The 20,897-nt window shown below is 35.5% G+C and overlaps 2 protein-coding genes across 2 annotated transcripts in view; one reads left to right on the forward strand and one right to left on the reverse strand.

Moving 5' to 3' along the window:
- Positions 1-1,235: 1,235 nt before the first annotated feature.
- On the reverse strand, positions 1,236-3,200 carry LOC126855139 (DNA polymerase interacting tetratricopeptide repeat-containing, protein of 47 kDa). Its single transcript, XM_050602545.1, has 6 exons — positions 2,676-3,200; positions 2,387-2,558; positions 2,117-2,309; positions 1,749-2,029; positions 1,506-1,670; positions 1,236-1,421 (listed from the first exon to the last, which is right to left on the reverse strand). Exons 1-6 carry the CDS (start codon positions 2,941-2,943, stop codon positions 1,337-1,339), a joined length of 1,164 nt encoding a protein of 387 aa, XP_050458502.1. The 5' UTR covers positions 2,944-3,200; the 3' UTR covers positions 1,236-1,336.
- A 3,509-nt stretch (positions 3,201-6,709) lies between these two features.
- LOC126855113 (uncharacterized) overlaps positions 6,710-20,897 on the forward strand; it is a 124,956-nt gene continuing 110,768 nt past the window's right edge. Inside the window, exon 1 of the mRNA XM_050602497.1 lies at positions 6,710-7,283. The gene's annotated coding sequence lies outside the window, so the exon portion shown is untranslated. The remainder of the gene's footprint in view (positions 7,284-20,897) is intronic.

Here is a 20,897-nt window from a genome sequence, read left to right on the forward strand (position 1 = left end):
TAAAATCAACAGTCATAGAGTATAAATATTTCTAGACACGATTATTGATACTGTCTGTTTTACATACATAACTAGAATAACTTTTACGTCATGCACAGTGTGACGTCATGTCATGACTGCCATATTTGCATGCTATAAAATCGAAATTCGGAATCTCGGAATCGGACCACGGTATTCTCTAACGGAAACGGAAATTGAGATATTTAGTTATCTTCGCGCTCGTTTACGGTATATTGCTATTGCACGTCGCGCGCGATTTTTTACAGTTTGCGATGAAGATATAATCGTTATCGAATATCGTGAGTGTTGGAAAAAACGAAGATATCAGATGATCACTGTAATTAATGTTGTGGCAATTGCTATGGTTATAACTATATTATGTATAACGGTATGATGTTATTAGACTGACTTGTCTCTTATCAGATTCAAATTACAACTTTATAAGTATTCGAGAATAAAAATCATCTGCAGATAATTATGTAGCATCGGGAGTGTCGAAAAAAATATCGGGCAATTGTCGTTATATATAAAAATACGGTATATCACGTCGATAATATGAACGGGCGACAGTTTCGTCAAATGATCTTCGCGCGACCGTAGTTCCAAGTTTTGTTAAATATATATATATATATCCCCAAAAAATTAAGTTATGAAAAATGAAAATCGCTTATAAATAAGCACGTAGTATCGGTAGTGCCGAAAAATATCTCGGGTTATTGTCATATTTTGCAAAAATATAATATATTGCGTCGATAGTGCGACAAGTTTATCAAGTGAACTCCACGCGACCATAGCTTCAGATATGTAACTTCATAATTAACGTAAGTATTAATAAAATTACTGAAAAATATTTAATATAAGAATCTCTTTCTTGAGCAGATTTGGTTTACACGCCTTGAAATATATAAAATATGTAAATTTTAAAAAATCTGGAAAGATGCTTTTATATTAAATATTTGCATTATTCTTTTTTCGTAATGATCCTAGAAAAACATTAGTACTTGTATTTTTATTAAGCAGAGATAATCGTCACAAATTTTTAACTGCATTTTTACTTATATTTTAAGTCAAAAGACTTTATTTTAGCAAACTTTTCTGAATATAGACAATTTTAATATCCTGTTCCAATTACTTTATAAATTTCAATGATGAATATATGATGAAATATATGAAGATTTTAAAGATTTATATATAAAGGAAAAAGATTTTTATATTAATATCATAACTATATTTTCTACATGTATAAAAAATATATAGTTTATATAATATCCAGTACATATTTTGTTTACAAGCAATATATACAATATATATACAGTGTACATGCAATAATAAGCATTTAATAATTTGCTAAGAAACGTTTCTCTGCTTCACTGGATTTTACGAATATCAAAAATGCCGGCGTACCACCGCGAACTACGAACCTAAAAGATTAATTTTGATATAAAAATTAAGTCCGCTTTTTTCAAGTTATTATTATTTTATAAAAAATATTGCAATATGCTTACCGTTTATCTCGTAATATTTCATCTAATGTTAGTTGAATGTCTACTTTATGAATGGAACATTTGTTTTTGCCTTCAAAATATACATTTATATTATCGACAGTATAATGATGCTCAACATCCCACTCGGGTGGCTCTTCAAAGAGTTCTATTAACTGTTCTATTAGCCTATGAATATTTTAAAACATATTTTTACATGCAGAATATCAGGCATATAACATATTTTGATAAATGAGAAAAACATACATTGTAGCTTCATGAAAATTTTGGATGAAATCAGTTTGCTGAGTCTCTGGATATAAAATCATTACTGGCCACACAAGCTTATTCTTTTCATCAAAATGCACTCTACTTTGTGCTATTTGTGGCACTTGAGGTTCTAAATCTTTCAAATCTAGCTTTCGTTTGTCATTTGTTAATTCTAAATTAATATCTTTTCTCAAAATTATTTCTAACAATTTCTCGTCCTCTTTATCCAATTTTTTTTCTAACTTTACTTGTTTTCTTTTGTCTCTTTGTAAACGTTCCTGTAAATTGACATTAAGAATTTATAAAAACTTGTACGCTTTAATGTACATAATTTAACTTTACATTTAAATTTATCAATATCTTACTCTTGCAATTATGGCATCAGATTTTAATTTCAATATTGTTTTATCAGTTGGATTATGATCAAGAAACTGATCGCATAAATCGATACATTGGTCATAATCCTTAATGTGAAAGTTACAAATGGCAGCTCGATTCAAAGCTTTTGAATATTGCGGCTTGAACTTTAAAGCCAACTTACAATCATTTAAACTTGATCTGTAATTTTTATTACGCAATATAATATAAAAATACATGTATCATATAATTTAATAAAAATTCTATAGAAAATCTACCTATAATTTTGTAACATAAAATGTGCCGCAGCTCTATTATTGTACAATTGAGCCATCAAATCATTATCTGTACATTTGGTTCGTATTCCTTCTGTATAACTGAGAATAGCAAGACGATACTTTTTATATTTGTAATTAAAATTTCCATCCTCTTTGTAATTATTTGCCAATTCTGTGTAAAAGAGAATATTTTGTATCAGAGACAAGCGTGTAGTTTGTATGAACAACAATGAATATTTTACAAAAACAAATGTAACAAGCAATTTCTATGTATCGGGTAATAACATACCTTCGGGGGTATTCTCATCTTTGCTATATTTGAGCTGTTGCAATCCCTCCATCAGAGGGGATAGTTCGTCGCCAGGTTCCGGCGCTTTTTTCATAAAGAAAGGATGTTTTTCCATTTCCTCTTGCCATTTGTCTTCCGGCCATCCTTCTGCATAACTTTTCTTCTCCAGACTATTTATATACTCATCCAATTCGGTATCCAATTTGGCAGCAAGCTCTAAACGCTCCTCCTCCGTCCATGTTTTTTTAATTTCATTAGATTTGTCCATTGTTCTTCATAAACACAGATTGTTTTCACAGAATTATGTACACAAAAATAATTTCACAACACTTGTTCTAAATATGCATGAGGTTTATTATACTATCTGATTCCCATCTGATGCAAAAACGTTACATTCGGATTTATTACACGATGTTATTAATTTATAATATATATATACATCGTTTAATATATGTGAAATTATGTGAAATATAATCACAAAATTTAAAATCTTGCTGCTTTGAACACTGCACGTGGAGAATTGCAGATGACGATAATTCCTTCTGTTTTTATCGACTGCACGATATTCTTATATTAGAATTTTAATATTTCATCTGGAGATGGCAGTATCAGTGCTTTCCAATATTTTTAAATCACTCGTTTGACGTTGCTAGCAACGTTATTTAAAAAATTTTTTTTTGTATAAAATTAATAACTAAAAAATATTTGAGATATTAATTTACAATAAGAAAAAAATAAATTTATAAAAAATTTTAAAAAATTGAATTAATATATAAATTATATTGATATATTAAAAATTACAAAAATATATTATATATAGAAAGGAGTTAAAAGTTATAAACAAATGATTGAAATAGAAAACAAAAACTATAAAAGATCCAAACTATTCAACGTCATATGTAATTATTTATCTATAATATATTCAATGAAGACAGAGAATTAGAAATCAACTTATATAGAAAAATTATGAAATCAAAAATTTATATGATATCAAGAGTATGTTATACAGAAATTTTTAATATTATTACTCGATTTTGCAAATTCCAATTTACATTAATAATTTATCATCTGACTCAGATTTTAAATCTATGATGTAACACCTAATTTCAACAGAATTACCAATTAAACGACCATTGTTTAAAAACAAATTTTTCCAATTACATTTACATAACTAAATAATTTATTTCAAATATTAATAGAGTGACTTTTGCCTTCTCTTTTTAATATAAGAATTCAATTTAGAATCAGTGTTTATACTAGAATTGATTCCATGCAAAAGTTGATTACATTTACAAATAAAACATAGACTAACAATGAGACTTTATGGAACAACGACTTTATTTAACGTTTCAATTAAACGTATCTAATATTTTCGAAATGTATACAGAAAGAACAATTCTTTTATCGATACAATAAAGTATATAATACAATACAATATGATACAATAAAGTATATAATATACTGCCGAATCTATGTTAAATAAATTTACTTTTTTAATTTATATTGCTAATGAGATCATTTCAGTAAAAAATAAGATTAAATTATCAATTTACAAATTATTAACAATTATTCTAATAACCATTATTGTCAATTATTATATTGCGTATTAATATATTGCGTATTAATATATTAATGGATATAAATTTATAGATAAAAATTGTTTAAAAATAGAAAGTGTCTTGATCATTTTAATGCCAATTCTGCGCAATAAGAGTTATTAAATTAATAATAGCTGGATTAATATTACGACAGAGATATCAATATTAATAAAAAAGGATTCAATAAATGCATTTTATTTTTACGCATTTTTTTGGCGTTGAAATTAAAATTTGATATAATCATATAAAGATTATCTCACACGATTGCGGAAAGCTGGAACATTTTAATCCCTATGAAATAGAAAAAAATTAAAAATAACGGAGAATAAAGGGTGAATGGGAAAGGTCTACGATATATAAATTTAAATAAGTTATATATAACATATCTCTTATTATGTTTAATTATCGTTTTGTGCTATTTATATTCAAGTTAAATTTATGTTAACAAATCTTACGAAAAAATAAATTCACATTAGTGGGCGTTTAAACCGACAATGTCAAACACATCTTATCTCGTTAATTCGATATTAATTAATACGCGGAGGTATATATTATCGGATTATCGAGATATTGGGATTATATATACGAGATTCTGAATATATAACCACAAATTTGAGAAGCCATTATTTCAATACGTAGGACACTCGGGGGAATCTATTTGAAATATACAAATTATTCCACAATAAATGTATTTTAATCGCAAGGCTTCTAAGGTCAGCTTAAAAATTTTTTCCTTAGAACATGCCGAGAAAAATGTCGTCGTCTTTTCGTTTTATGTGGTAATAAATTGTTGCGGTTTACCTACGAAGCAAAAAATGTCAGAAATGACACTTTGGGATATTTTTTGTTATCGATTATACACCATAGCGTCCATAAATTTCCTAACTAATTTGTCTTACTTTTTTTTTTAATTGACACGGTGCGGTTTGTCAGACCATCGTGTGATGTACAAAAAAAGATAGAAGAAAAACTGCCATTAAATGGAAGATATATCAAAAGATACAAAATTTTAAATTAGAGCGTAAGAGAAGTGGTAGACACACAATAAAAATAAAATTGCATCGATTAAGAATTAATAATTATTAAATGCGTTCTTAGAAGTTTTTTTTTCAAAAAAACTCATATATGTGTTCCACGATGATTAAGTTTACAATTCATAATAAAAGAATGTAGGTAAAGCGTTGAATATAATTAATCGCAAATATGTTGTTAAATAATAAAAGCAGTTATGTTCCAGCATATATATTCCAGCAGAATAAGGAAAAAATTACATATTAGGATTTAAATTTTATAAATAAAAATTAAACTTGAACAAATGGAGATAACATTTATCAATACATGATTTTGATCTTTGTAACTAATAGCATTGTTAATTGTATATTGGATTGAATATAAAATGTTTCTTTTATCAAGAAATATAAATTATCAACAAACAAAACAGAATAAATATGTAAATAAAAAACAATAACAACAACATTTCTTCAATATTTTATTCAAAATAAAAAATTATTTTCATATAAAATCTTTACTGAAATATAAGAAATGATAGATAAATGAAAATAAAAAACTATTTTCAACTTTATATTTGGAATGTGTGTTAAATGTCAAATTTAAACTATTTCTTTGACGTCATATTCGATTGTAAAATAATAAAATAATATTATACCCATTTTCCATTTTTCTATTCATTTTTGTAATTAATTATAATTTAAAATTCAGAAATAAATTGCAGAAAATCATATTTTTATAAAAGAAAATCATATTACATTAACGCGATATCTAACATGCTTGATTATCAGAAAACGCTTGCCCCATAAGGGGCCCATTTTGTAAAACTGAAATTGCGCGGATACGATTCAATTCATATGCAATGACCCAGTATTTTTCTTACTACGATCATGATGTATATGTCAACATTTAGATACGTCGATAGAATAATTATGCTCATCTAGCGAATATTGTGGCACTTACATTGCCTATGGTACATTTACGTCACGCATAAATGAAAGCTTAATAAAGATTTATAAGACAACCCCCCCTTTTTCGTAAAACAGTCGTTATTTAGGATAAATAGCTCGAACGATGGTACATGGACGGCTGGAGACATGAACGAATCGCTACCGAGACACAATTCTCGATGTACAGGCGAGTTTGCTCGCTTAATCCTGCCATAAAACCCCCGTATCGAAAGTTAGGACACCGACGAAGGAGCGAAGCCGCAAAACGCACGTCGATCCACCGCCGCTGGGTGACGGGGGTAGTGGTGGTGGGGGGAGGAGGATAGAACGAGGCGACGAGCGGCGATCGTGCGTTTCCGCGGACGTTCGGCCGCGCTCGGCTCGGCAACATCTTTGTGCTCGGGTAGGGGCAAGATGGCGCTTGGCGAAAGCAGGCGCGCGATTGGTCGATCGGGCTGCGCCGTCAGTCTCCCGAGAGCAGTCGCCACTACAGCTTCGCGGCGGACCGGCAGCGCGTCGCCTCCCGGAGAAAGAGAAGAAAGAATAGTAAAACGAGAAAAAGAAAAACAAAACACACTTCTCTCTCGGCTCGTCGCGACGGCGAGTGTAATGGCCACTGTGCGTTTCGCGGAATAGAGGAGATTCTCGCGTCCTCCCTCTCATCGCGAACGAACGAACGAAAAAACTGTGGCTTGGGGGGGTTTAATCGCGCGAAGTTGTCGATTACGGTACGCACGATCGCCGCCCGCGACACGACTTTCCTCTCACTGTCTAAGTTTTTTTTTTTTTTTCGTGAATTTTAACAGTGCGTGCGGATCCCAAGTGCCAAGCAGTGTTTTGTACCATCGTATCCCTATGTGCGCGGCCCGTTGTCGAGTGTGCGTTGTCGCGCCGCCACCGCCGGCGCTCGGATCCCCCGGTGACCACCACCGACGCTGGATTTATCAGGCGCGGCGTCGTCTGCCCTAGGTGCGTTGTGGGCCTCGACCAACCCTCTCCTTCGTCCCCGCCCGTCTGCGCCCGCCGACAATTCATCGACTTGGACGCATTTGGTGAGTGCGAATCAAATTTAGAGCGAGCACACGAGCCGTCGACGCGCGTCGATCGCCTCTTCGTGCATACCGCGTATGTGGGTGTGCGTTTTTACGTACGCATGCATATATGTGTGTGTGTGTGTGTGTATGTGCGCGCGCGACAGATGCACGGAAACGGGGAAACCGGTAGTAATATCGATGATTCGACGTCCCTCCATCGCTTGTAAATATACGTCACTCGTGATAATCGAGCTCGCGACCTCTCTGCCTCCGATCTCCGCGCGCATGGAGATGTACACAAATTGCGAGTATATCGACGCGACTGTTTTTTTTTTTTTTTCGCGCGAATGTTCGGCCGGTGTCCGCAACGGTTAACCGCAACGGATGCGAATATTCGGCCATTGGGCGAATAATAGAAATGAGCGAGATACGAATTCCCCAGAGGATGCATTCCATTCATATTTACAGCGTCGAAAATTGAATTCACTAAATTACAATCCCCGCGTACGTACATATGTATACCTACACACACACACACACACACACACACACATAGGTGTGTACATAGTGCGGTGAGCTTCGCTCCTCTCGAGCGAAGAGGCTGTCCGTACGAGAGCCTCGACGTCCGGAATATCTCTCGATAGTCTCTCTCGAGGCCGTTCTAGGACGATCTCTCGCGATCGGACATCAAAATGGTTTTCGCGATACCACTCCGCCGTTTTGTAGTCTACGCGTTATTTCGTTAAATCCGCGCCCTTCGGCTGTCCTTGTGTAATCAAGAGTCAATCACTCTTTGTTGACATTGCCATATCAAGAGCGTCGAAAACAACACGCGATATCGATACGTCGTTTTGTTCTCGTCTACGAATTTTCCATTTCCGCGGAAAACTGCCCGAGCTTATCGGAATATCGTCAATATGTCCAAGACCGATTTACGAGGAAAAATAGGGTTCATTTCTTTCAGCTACGCTTGTGTGTTTTTCTTTCTTGTTTCTTTGAGAAAATAAAGTATGATTGCGCGATAAACATGATATTATAATAACAGAGATGGATATATATATATATATATATATATATATATATATATATATATATATACACCTATACTTGTTTGCGTTGAAACATTGAAAGTAAACGCAAGCTAAAATAAACATTCTTATTTCCTTCATTCATCCTTCCGTCGAATCGGGCGAGAAATTATCTACGCCACTTTATATCCGTACGTGTATACATATTCACGCTATTTCTAATTAATAATATATTACTAAGTATTTAATTTATTTTTTTACGATACGTCCGAAAAACGCGAACACCCCCTTTACATAAAAGGGAGGACGCGTCGCTCGAAAGAGTGCGCATCTTCACTGTTATATCCCTTTTCATCTTTCATAGGGAGAAGTCCATTCATTGTAATTATACATCGCTGGTCTCGCGTAATGAGAGTATGCGCGAAGCACGATCAATTTCGGAAGATCCGCTGGCCCCCGCGGAAGATGTCGCGCCCGCCACCCCACCCCACCCCTCCCCTCTCGTGCACTCCCCCTGTCGCGGTAGTTTATTATCCTCAAGTGCTGCTTCGATGAGTGCCTCTCTTCTTCCCTCCGCTCTTTCTCTCGTCCTCCTTATGCAACTCACCTTACAACTCCCTGTCGCCTCCCTCGCAGATCTCGTTCTCGCGTGTCCCGCGAGCGTATTTATTTCCTCGCACGTGTCCTCCGCGTGTGTGATGAATGACAGCGTGTCTCGCTTCATGGGAACCAGTTTCGATTTACCCGGTTATGCATTTTTATTACCGTAAGATTTAAACTCGTGTTGCGTCGATGTAGGCCAAACCGCGCGACAAGCGATGACAAGTTGCCATCGTTTGTAACGTTACTGTAGAGAATAACGTTACTAGTCTTTAGACGTTTCTGCCATAGGCGTAGGAAATATTAATATAATATAATAATATTATTTCTTACTTATTATAATAATATTAATATTTATATAATAAAATAATATTATTATAATATTTCCTATGTCTATAATATCTGCAGGATAATCCGGGGAAAAAAAAAACACGGACGCTTTGCCAACCGAGATTCTAGGATCAACTTCAAGAGAAAATATATTTTAATATAAGATATTTTAATATATTTGAATATAAGATTAATATATACATGTCAATTTAAGATATTGTGAGGTGCATAATCGGTTACGACTATCCTAATCGAAATATTCGCATTGCAATCTACCGATAGCGGCTTTTGTTGACATTTCAATGAGTTATATGTACATTTAGTTCTCTCTCGTGCACGCAGTAATTAATTAATAGCTACTGATTGAAATCTACCGGTCGCGATATCTGTTTATCCAAATGTTGCAATATCTCAACTCAGCATCGCAAATGAGATATATACGTACGTACGCTAATCCATTGATTAGAGTATTTGCATTTCTTCGCGGATCATCCTGTATGTATGTTTTCGAGGCCGTCGTGAAATAGCGCGAATGCGAAAATAGTACGGGCGTGATTGCTAATGCATCATCGATGTCGATTGCTATTAACCAAGCGGCGTTACGTTTGCGGAATAGATGAAATGCGTGCACTCAAAAAAGAAGCGTGTAAAAATGCAATGCAAACACTTTATATATCTCGAATGTCGTCGGTTCGAGAGATTTTATTCGTACAAAATAATGGAAAGTATATGAAACTCTGAGAAATCTCAATCAGTCACATTAATCAGAAAAAGATACAATGACATGTACATTATCTCGCTATCTATCATTATTTTATTAGCTGACATATTCGAAACTATGCGAGAGATAATTATGACACAAATTATGAAATGAATTACTCTTTATCTTGCATATTTTTCTACGTTATTAAAAGTAAGATATATTTCAGTTGGTTCACGAGTTAGAGATAAAACATATATTTAATTTTATATGATACACATGTTTTGAATTTCGATTATTTTTTCCGCATATTTTTGGACGGCCTCGAATATTCGGGAAATGATATTTTCCCACAATATTTCGGTGCAATGAATATATTTATCGCGCCACATTTATATATTCAGGATTATGGATTTTTAGAGTTTTTGCATTTTTATCGAACCGCGCACTCTTCTCGTCAACTGAAAGGGTTGTCTGCTCTTCAAATTAATGATTATTCGATGCCGATTTTGTCTTTCTTAATTTTTAAAGCATTTAAAATTCAGTTTGTTTACAAACCAAATTATTTAAGAAAAAAATACTAAAAGTCGAAATGACTCCGTATGTATTATATCGATAAACACGCATAACCGAAAACGGGAAAAAAAAAAAAGAATTATATTATATATTGTAAAACGAAACTCGGGCGGTCGCGAGAGTTGGTAGGAACGATACATTAATCATTTTGGCGATAAACATGATTTAAAACATATCCCATTTCGATAATTTCTAAATAAACTTTAAAAGCACGAATTATTAGCGACAATGGAACGGCATTGTTGACACTTGATCGCATATTAATAACGTACGCAAATGTTTTGGCGTTTCGTTAAATAAAAAGACATAATATTTGCGCGATACAACGATGGAGCTTTTATTTACAATCGCAGCGGATTCGACGCGCCGATATGTGTATGTAGGTAACTGAAAATGGAAACGTAGTCTCCCCAAATTGTCGTGACTGCCTATAGTTTCATCGGCTTTTCGACGTGCCAATAATTTGCAGCGAAGTGACTAATTAACACAATGGGGACAATGTATATGAGCGTTCGCCATTTACATGTATAAACTGTTATGAGATACTTTCCCGACTCTATATTTGGATATTTTAAAAATTCATAACATGCATGATGTTGTATTTTTGCCGAGTTTAACTGTCGCATTTGTATTCGTACTATATATATATATATATATATATATACAGTGTTCTAAAATACACGTTGCGTTATCCGTTTTTAAATCATAAATAATTGAAGAATATGTTAATAAAAATAATAAAATACAATGTTTTATTTTATCTAAAATGGGGGCAATTTTAATAGAAATTTAGTTTGTAGATAAGGGATTATTCATTTCGCTGTTATTTTTATTGGCAGGCCGGTGTCTACAATATATTTCAATATCGTTTAACTGTTTTATCTGAGTATTGTTTAATCAAACGTTTAGTTGTTTGAATAATGCCGTTTAGCAAAAAAGGGCCAATACATTGTACATATCAGTTTGTTCGTTCATATTTTTTTTTCCATCATTTATTATTCTTTTGTTCCACTAGATATATTTTCGAAGGAAAACAAAATTATTAAAAATATATATATTTTTATTTATTTATTTTTTCACTTTATCAGTACAATATTATACATATAACAAATGATTTTTTCCGTAAAGATCAATTATCTGAATAATGTACTTTTCAAACGTACATTTTTTTCTTTATGATGAAACGATCTGAATAAAAAGATTGAGATTAACAATAAAATAAAAGTTAACGTAAAAACGTAGATTTCCATATATCAGGTGGGCTAAATTGACTATATCAATTTAGCAGATGTATTTCTCACTTAATATTCACGAGAGAATTGAGATTTTCTTGCAAATAAAAAGTATTTTACTTGGACTATGGAGTATTAAATTACGGGCGCGTCGTGAATGGAAAATACAATTTACGCGCCAGACAAATTGGCGATTGTATCGGGCAAATATTTGTTCCTTGACAGATATTCGATGTAATCCAGATTCGCGCCAAGTCCGTTGAGAATACTAGGAAATTAAAATTAAAGCCATGGGAGGACGCAAGGGCGTGTTCTTCTCGCGCTCAATCGATTTGTTTTACCCGAAAATGTACGCCCGAATACGAACGAATCCGCAGTCAGTCCTCCTTCCGTATTCTCGCAAAGTGACGGCGGGGAGTATCGCGAAATAATGTATCACACAGGTAACAGGTGTTCCTGCATTTTCTCTTCGTTTTGCGAAGAAAAACACGTGCTTCGCTTAACCACACCAGTAAACCCACACACGCCCTGGACACGGTGTACAGTTTTACGAGCGTAATGTTCCCCTTCTTGTCGCGCTACCACCGATATTTTATAAACAATTTTCTTAATACAGTTAACAATACCATCGTGCCATTGTGAGATGAGATATAATTCATTGCTATGTCCCGAGAGAAAGAGAGAGAGAGAGAGAGAGAGAGAGAGAGACAGGCTCGCGCAGAATAAATGCTCTTTAAACGCAATTGCAGCGCGGTGTCTCTGCGCACAATCGCATTAATTTCTATGAAGTCGCGAAGCTCGTCGGAATATGAAGTATATATAATTATTTTATAGCGCCAGATTGCCCCTCTTATTACGCTCGCCCACTGCAAATCTTGGATCCTTTGAGATAAAGATAAAACAAACGTCTGAAACTTAAAGATAAAAATTGTTAGACGATGTGAAATAAAACGCGTGTAAAATGTTTTCAATTTCAAGGTGATTTTGCGATTAAATCCGAGCGATTTGAAAAAATCGTGGAAAATATAGGACGCTTAATGAAACAATTATACTGCGGCAACACGCGCTTTATGACCCTGTGTCGTCACGCCGGTCTGTATCCTGTCAGCGTGGATATCTCGATAAATTCGATTTCGAGACAGCGGTAATAACGCGCGCGCGCGCGCATCGCGGTCGATACAACGCCGATAATCGCGAATAAAATAATTCATTTTTACGACTTTGTGATGCTGCATCGCGTTTCCCGCGTTCGTTCGGGACGTGTACCGGTGTTATTTCTCCTACCGGCGATTTTTCTATCTCGGGATTCGCGTATCTCCTGGAATATCACGTAATATAATGCGCGCGTACCGCACACGGTTGACTTTTGCCGGTAAACCCGGGTGAGATCGAGTCGCACGACAAATATTATGCACATACCGAAAAGCAGTCAACGAAGTTTTTGACATAATCCGCCTAATTTATTCGAAGCACGAACGCGTTGTTCCGCTTGTGAAATATCAGTTAACGAAAATATTCATCGCATAATACTAATTCCGATTATGACTGGGATGTAATTAATCTCGAAACTATAAAGAAAAAAAATTAAGTTAATATAATTTGTAATAAAAAAATGTATGTATACGCGTAACAGATTTTACAAAACGTGTAAAGAGAATTTATAAATTTTATTTGTCTTGCTATATTCTTTCTCTTGGTGCATTATTTATTACACAAAAATAATTAGAATTTAATTATATAATTATATATATAATAGAAAGAGATGTAATATCTAGGTCGATTTAAAAAAATTAAAAGACATTTCAATCTCTCTCTCTTTTTTTTTTCTTTCTCAAACACAAAATTTTTAATCAATAAAAATTATGAAAATGAAAAGTGAGAGATTGCAGATTGGTTAGTTAAAATTTTATGAAATTGTAACATCTGTGAGAATGACGCAGTCGTTGCAATTATTATGCATAATTGCCTGGCACGATAAATGAGCTCGTTCATCAGCTATAATTATTCGGCGAAAAAGCTATAATTGTAACATCACTGATTGCTCATTAATACTTGAATAAACATTAGAAATGTCAATCTACCTGCATCAACAATTATGCAGGATGCTTTTGCCAAACGTTATGAAACATTTCTTTTGCATCTTATCAGTGGCACGTTGGCAAGATATTTACACGGGATAAATTAACGTCACTGAAATGGCGCAAAATATAATATTAGCATAAAATTTGCATACAATTAACGCGCGTTATATCATCGCTCTAGAACAATGTCCAAGACATTCTGTATAATAACAAATATCAGGGGATGGAAACTTTATATATTTACTGTTCCTAAAACGATATATTACTTTGAAGAGATTAAATAAAAATTTGCCAGAATTATATCTTGAGCAGAAAATATTAAATTACAGAAGAAAAATCATTTTCGAAAGAAATTTTGGTAAAATATTCCGTAGAGATAATAAAGAAGAAAAAAATAATTTGAAATAAGTTTGAGACGCATTATAGATGTTACTTTATTTTCATAATAAGATAATAATGGATGTTAATAGGCGGTAAAATTAGGGTTAACACCGTTCTAAGATATCGACAATATCGAAGAGCGCCTATCATGCTTCGAGTAGTTAATCATTCCTGTCAGACAAATCGTTTCTCGAGTAGGCGCGAGCAAACTAATATTTCAAAAATAAATTGGCTATATGAAAACAATTATTAATTAATAGCCTCTGAAGCAAACATTATTGCAATATTGAGATATTATACAGGGTGTGTAAATAAACTATAAATGTACAATTTAAAAAAAAAAATTTAGAAATAAATAATAGACTTTATGAAGGGAAAGAAAAAAACAGTCTCGAACACGCATGCCTGGTGAAACTATAGTTTCAGAAATATAGTTATATTTTCAACGAGTTTGAAGATAAACTTTTATAAAGTGCCTTAATTTTTTTTTTCATCCTACGACTATATACCTGCCGTTGAATACAGTTAGGCGGACAATTATTGACTTACAAATAGAAGGACTGAGCATCCCTGAAATTACTAGTTTCCGGATATATGCTTGTTAAGACTCGCTGATTTCTTGTAATGACGTCCATTAATCTAGCAGATTTGCGCCTAGCAGTTTACTTACACACACCCTGTATAACATCCTGTGAGACGGACGGTGGCCTCCCTCGCGAAAGCGGCAACGGAAGAAGAAGAAGAAGAAGAAAGAACGGCTCCTCTGTGTTCGGGCGATTCGTTACTCGTGCACGTAGAAGAAGGCGGCTCACCGTGCGTAAAGCGGCGTAACGTTTAACTCCTTGAAACCTGACGATGTTTAATGAGACGTCAAGAATTTGATGCGAGTTTCGAAGGCAGTCGCATAAGCACACGGCAAGTCTTATATAAAGACGGCCTTTATATTTGAGGCGCTCGGAGAAATTCAGTGAGCATGTGGCAACGCCGTGAGGATCCTCTCCCTCTCTCTTTCTCCCTTTCAGAGAGAGAGAGAGAGACTCCATCTCTCTCGCTCTCCCCTTCGATTCCTTTCGGTTGCATCTTTCTCCACCACTAACAACTACACACACACACACACACTCACCGCCATACGCGTAACTACTCATCGTTCCCGTAGCGAAGTTTCTTCCTCTTCTTTTACCTTTACCACGCTACCACCTTGCACCCCATCCACCCGACGTGCTCTTTTATTTTATTATTCGACCCGACCTCGGCGAGTTAGGCTGTTGCCTCGGCGTATATACCGAGAGACCTCTCTCTGTCTTTCTCCTTCTTCTCCCAACATCTCTCCTTCTCTCTCCTCCTTTCTCTCATCTCCTCCGCGGCCGCCGCTCGCACATCTCGAGTAACGGAGAAACTGGAATCTCGGCGTCGAATACGAGGGTCTTTCGTTGCTGTTGCTGCTGCTGTGCTCACTGGGCGCTCCTTGCCTCACCTCCTCCCTCTTACCTTGGCCACTTTCCTCTCCTCGAAGCTCGTTTACAATTAGTTTGTCTTGGCCTCGGTACGTCGAGAGGATCCTTCTCGTATCGTTTTATTATCCGACTTGTCGTCGCGGCGCCATCGACGCGCATCTCCGTCGCCGAGGTCGGCGCATATTAAAGTCGTGCACGGAATCCTGGAAGAAATAGGAAATATCGCGTGCGGAGCTTGAGTCGGAGCTCACTTTATTCGCTGCTCTCGACGATTATTCTGAATAAAGTATCGGAAAGTGAATCGTGTAAACGGCCTTCTTTGAAAAATCGCGATTCGTTAAACGATGAAAAAAAAAAGAGGAATAATTACTTATACAAAGTTTCAACGAACATTAAAATCACGTACGATTAATCGGGAATCTCTTGTAAGGGAGATAAAAATCGCGTGTGCAGCTTAATCCGGGTTTGGACACGATTTTCTCTCGCTAATCGTCCGCGATAAGACATTAAAAAGCGAATCGTGTAAACAGTGTCCCCGTTAAAAATCGTTATTTGTTAAACGATGAAAGGATAATCGTTCGTAAGAGGCTTTCGCGCGTATTAGACTCGTGCGGGGATCGTCGGATATCTCAGAAGGAATGGAAATCACGCGTGCGGCTTAAGACGAATTTATACGGTTCATTTTTGAGCATCATCCAGCATATATCATCGTGAAATGGATTGGATAAACAATCTATTCACAGAAATGCTGATCCGTTGAGCGCTGGAAGAAGTAAAGCCATTATCTGCATTCAATTTGGCTGATCGCATACGAGATGCTGTAACAGCGCCAAAAATTTGGTAAATTATTCGACATTTTGGCGCCGTAAAAGCTTCACGTACATTCGCTGTAATATACGAAATGAAATCGTTCAAAGTAAATCATGAAAATGAATCATGTAAAATATTTTCTGCGAATAATAATTAAATCTTTACATCGCACAAAATATATATTATATTATACGAACGTGAAATTCAACGAGAAATTAAAAGTAGAGGACATATTAAAAAAAAATCAATTAATTATTTTATTTATATTAATTTATATTATATCGTAGCAATATAGATAACTGATAAGGAGAGTCAAATCTAAGAGAATTAAAAACGACAAAGTAGCGCATCTCCAACATTCCTTATCTCAAGCTCTTTCAAAACAAAAAAATCTCTCCACCATCGCGAGAAAGTACAGTGGAGGAATGTATCGTGAACGTGGTCAATCTTCTCAATGTAACCAAAAACTCGCTATAAACAAAAACTCGTTCGTCCAACTCGCTCGTTCTGGCACGATTCGGGATGGCCACTAGGAGTTGAACCGTGTAAATTCGGCTTTAGCCGCGGCGGGATTTTTCATATAACGCCAGATATCCTTTCTTCCTCTTCGTCTCGCGCTTCTTCGACCGCGCCCTTTCAGCTACAACGAGATCTGCTTGGAATCGTCCGTGCAGATCTCGTGCAAGGTGCATCTCGCGTAGCACGATGGGCTTGATCCAATTGAACCGTTGCAAGCCACCGTGGAGAGCTATCCAGAAACGGGTGGAATCGACGTGACGGTTGTGCGCTCGCCTTCCCCATCCTTGTATTCCCCTCCCCCTCCCCGTCGCCGTTTCGTCGGCTTTATCTCCTTCGACGCGAAAAGATAGCGAACGCTAGCTTTACATAATAACACGGAAGTGGCGTCAGACCGAGACGAAATAGTACCACTCGTCTTGTCTTATTCGCTACCGCCTTTTCCTCTTTTCGATTCCAAGTCATTTTTTGAAGCGTCTTACGTTAAATGAAATCAATGATATCTTTGAGAGATTGCTACATTTGTGTATGCGTGGAGATGACGTTTCTTTCAAGCTATCTATACAGGGTCTTATATTTCTTTACGGCAATCATGGTCGGCAAAGATGAGAGTTTATTTCCAAGTACATTGCACATTTGTCACGATTATCTACGAAACTCGTAAAACTATCAATTTACGCAAGATTGAAAATCTCGGTGTTTATTATCATGAATTGAAAGATGTTCGTAAAGAGACGGTAAGTTTTCACCATATTTTCAAATATAAACAGAGTTTATTATTTATGTTGTTACTCTCAATAATTTATTTCATTAATCTTTGTCGAGAATGACCGTATAGATGCATTCTATATATTTTTATTTTATATATGATGTTGTTGCTTGTTTTTTAAAACTTGGATTTTTTTTTGTGAAAAAATTTATCTTTGATATATAGTTTTCGTGAATTTTCATCTTGATTATCGGGCACTCATTCTGTGCGACTTGTCATGAATTAAAAATAGAATGTTTACTTTCTCGAAAAACATGGAAAACTTAGAATTATCGGGGATTTTTTTTGTATTTAAAAAATCAGGAAATTCTCATTGAATTTTATTGAGATCCAAAGAATTTATTTAAAAAATTCTCTTTTTCACTCTTGTAAGCAGTCGGCGAGCTAAGTGAATTTGTACTTAAAATAAATTATATATTGTATTTAAAATATATACAATGAAAAATGTTTATTCAATTTTTTCAATACATTTGCAAATCTAGCACTTGAAACTTAAGAAGCACTGTTTTTTTTCTTTGTATGAGTGAAAAATATTAGGAAATGTATACATATATAGTAAGAAAACTTATTTCTAGAAAGTTGGCATACCTAGAGAAATTTTTTCTATTTACCTGGAATTTTGAACAAAAATACTTGGAAGATCAGGGAGTTGTCAGGAAATTTTTTTTGTAAAATTTAAGTTGAGATCTTGTGTAAAGAAAAGTGCACATAAGACGTATCGCTAGCAACCGAGCATGATCTAATTCCCGCCTTATATCGTTCGATCGGCATTAAAATCGCTCGTTTGGCAGTTTCGATGCACGCATGAGTAACCCAATGGTTTGACACGAACGTAAACTTTTGTCGTCTTCGTAAATATTTTAAGATCGTGAACGTAGCTCTCGTAAAACGCACGGAACGAACAAGCAGACCTTTTATTATTATTAATTTTTAATTCCTTAGTTGAGGAAAGGCGATACATGTGTATATGTTTTGTATACGCTAGAACTTAGAATCGAGAACTTTGCAGTAATGGCAAATAAAATTTTAAAGAACGCTCAATTATACCTTCTCGTTGTTTATTTACGGCATCGTTATTTTATGTTAATTTACATCAAGGCAAAACATCGTAAACGCAACGTATTTCTATCTCGTCGATAATTTTGAAGGAGCAGTTTTTAAAGTGACATAAAGGCATATAAGTTTTTTTTTCTTATCTATATGATCTAAAATTCCTCGAACTTAAGTTTTACGATATATGGGAAGATCTTTTTCACTGCCTGAGGTATAAATTATATGTATATATATATATGTATATATATATATATATATATATATATTTTTTTTATAGTTATATTTTTAAGAAGGATTATTTTAAGAAAATAATTACAGATGAAGAGATTCAGAAACATAGAGAGAATATCTGTCATCAGAGAGAAATTTTAATTTTAACGATAAAATATTTAAATTACGATCGAGTTTTTTTTTACAAGAAGTGCCACGCACGCGAGAAGTTTATTATTTATTAAAATTTAATTTTTAATATTATATATCTTTGCAATTAGGTCTTAATATTCTGTTTACCTAGGAAGTTTACCTGGAATTAACTAAAGAATGTGACTGTTATTCATTTGGACATTGTTATCTCTGAAGTTTAATTCGCGAAAAGCCTTTCGCCGAGAAAAGTTCAACTTGTTCTGAGAATTTGTCGTGAAAATTTAGGTCGTACGTTGTACAGCGAAAATTGTACAAGAAGAATGCCTTTAATACATGTTAAGACATATGCTTTAAAAAAAAAAAAATTGTTACGCGGATATCAATTTGCCTCTCCATTAGACCAACATATAATAACACTTGAATAAAATTCAATGAAACAATTTATTTTTATATCACATAATTATTTATCGTGATGCTCTATACATACCGATAACTAATCTATTAAATCTGATTAAATTCCAAAATATAGAGAACGATAGCCAATTTCCGATTGTAATATATGCGTTAAATAAGAATAAAATTTTAAAAAATAAATAAAAAAAATAGAAAAAAAAATATATTACGGAGACGATCTGTCAGATCTTTTCCCGTCTCGCCAAGGTGCGCTTTTCACTCGCGCACAGGGGGAGAAAATCCCCGATCGAATTGCCCTCGCTTCCGTCTCTAATCGGTCAAATGGTACGCGGGTGGCCGTTTTCCAAGGATATTCCGGCAACTCCTCTCCGTCGGCGTCGGGTACCCGGGTCGCCCCCTCTCTCCGACGGCTCACCATCGTCGTGCTTCTCGGCAATTACAAAATACGTAAACGAGTTTTCGGTACGTTAATCCAACATCGAACGTAATTCGAACGGCGGCGGCGCGGTGCGGAGCGAAGCCCGAGTGCATCCCGTGGCCTCCGTACTGGTGGATGACCCCATGGACTTTCATCCGCGTGCACACACGCGTGCACATGCGCACGCGGCGCCGCCGCGTTTTACACACACACACACACACACACACACACACACACACACACACACACACACACATATATATATATATATATATATACACGCTTTATCGGAGCCGGACCGGTCGTTAGAACTTTAAAGTGAGCGGAGGAAGGCGAGGGAGGGAGAGGGGAGAGGGAGGGCACGCGCTTTGTTTTACGACTATTTTCCTCTCCTCTCATCTCCCTCCCTCATCCCCTTTCTCTTTTTTTCACTCCTCCCCTTTTTTTTCTCTCTCTCTTCTTTCGGGCGTTCACGGAGAGCCCGCGCGTATATTCGGAACACGCTGTTCGCGAGGAACCGCGAGACGACGGAGCGGAATACTTAGAATTCAACGAGATCCCCGCTGGGAACGCGGACAATGTGCGGTGGATATTCGCTCGATGAAACTCATACCCGGGAGATTGTTGCTTGTTTAATCCCGGCCTTCGGCTACGGTTCCTCGGATGATTACGGCGCCGCTGCCAGCGAACGTCGTTGTCGTACGCGTCGCGTCTTTGCAAAGCGTAACTGATAACGGCGCCATTAATCGCGAAACTCGGCGATACTTGACAATTCGCGATATTCTATTGACAGATACGAAGGGAGACCGCGCGATAATTTACGCACGATTCGACGTTATGTGTATATATTTTTTTACGCTGTTTCGTCAACATATATTACAGTTGGAAATTGATTATCGTTCTCTAT

The sequence above is a fragment of the Cataglyphis hispanica genome, chromosome 15, assembly GCF_021464435.1.
Source record: "Cataglyphis hispanica isolate Lineage 1 chromosome 15, ULB_Chis1_1.0, whole genome shotgun sequence".
Taxonomy (NCBI): Eukaryota; Metazoa; Arthropoda; class Insecta; order Hymenoptera; family Formicidae; genus Cataglyphis; species Cataglyphis hispanica.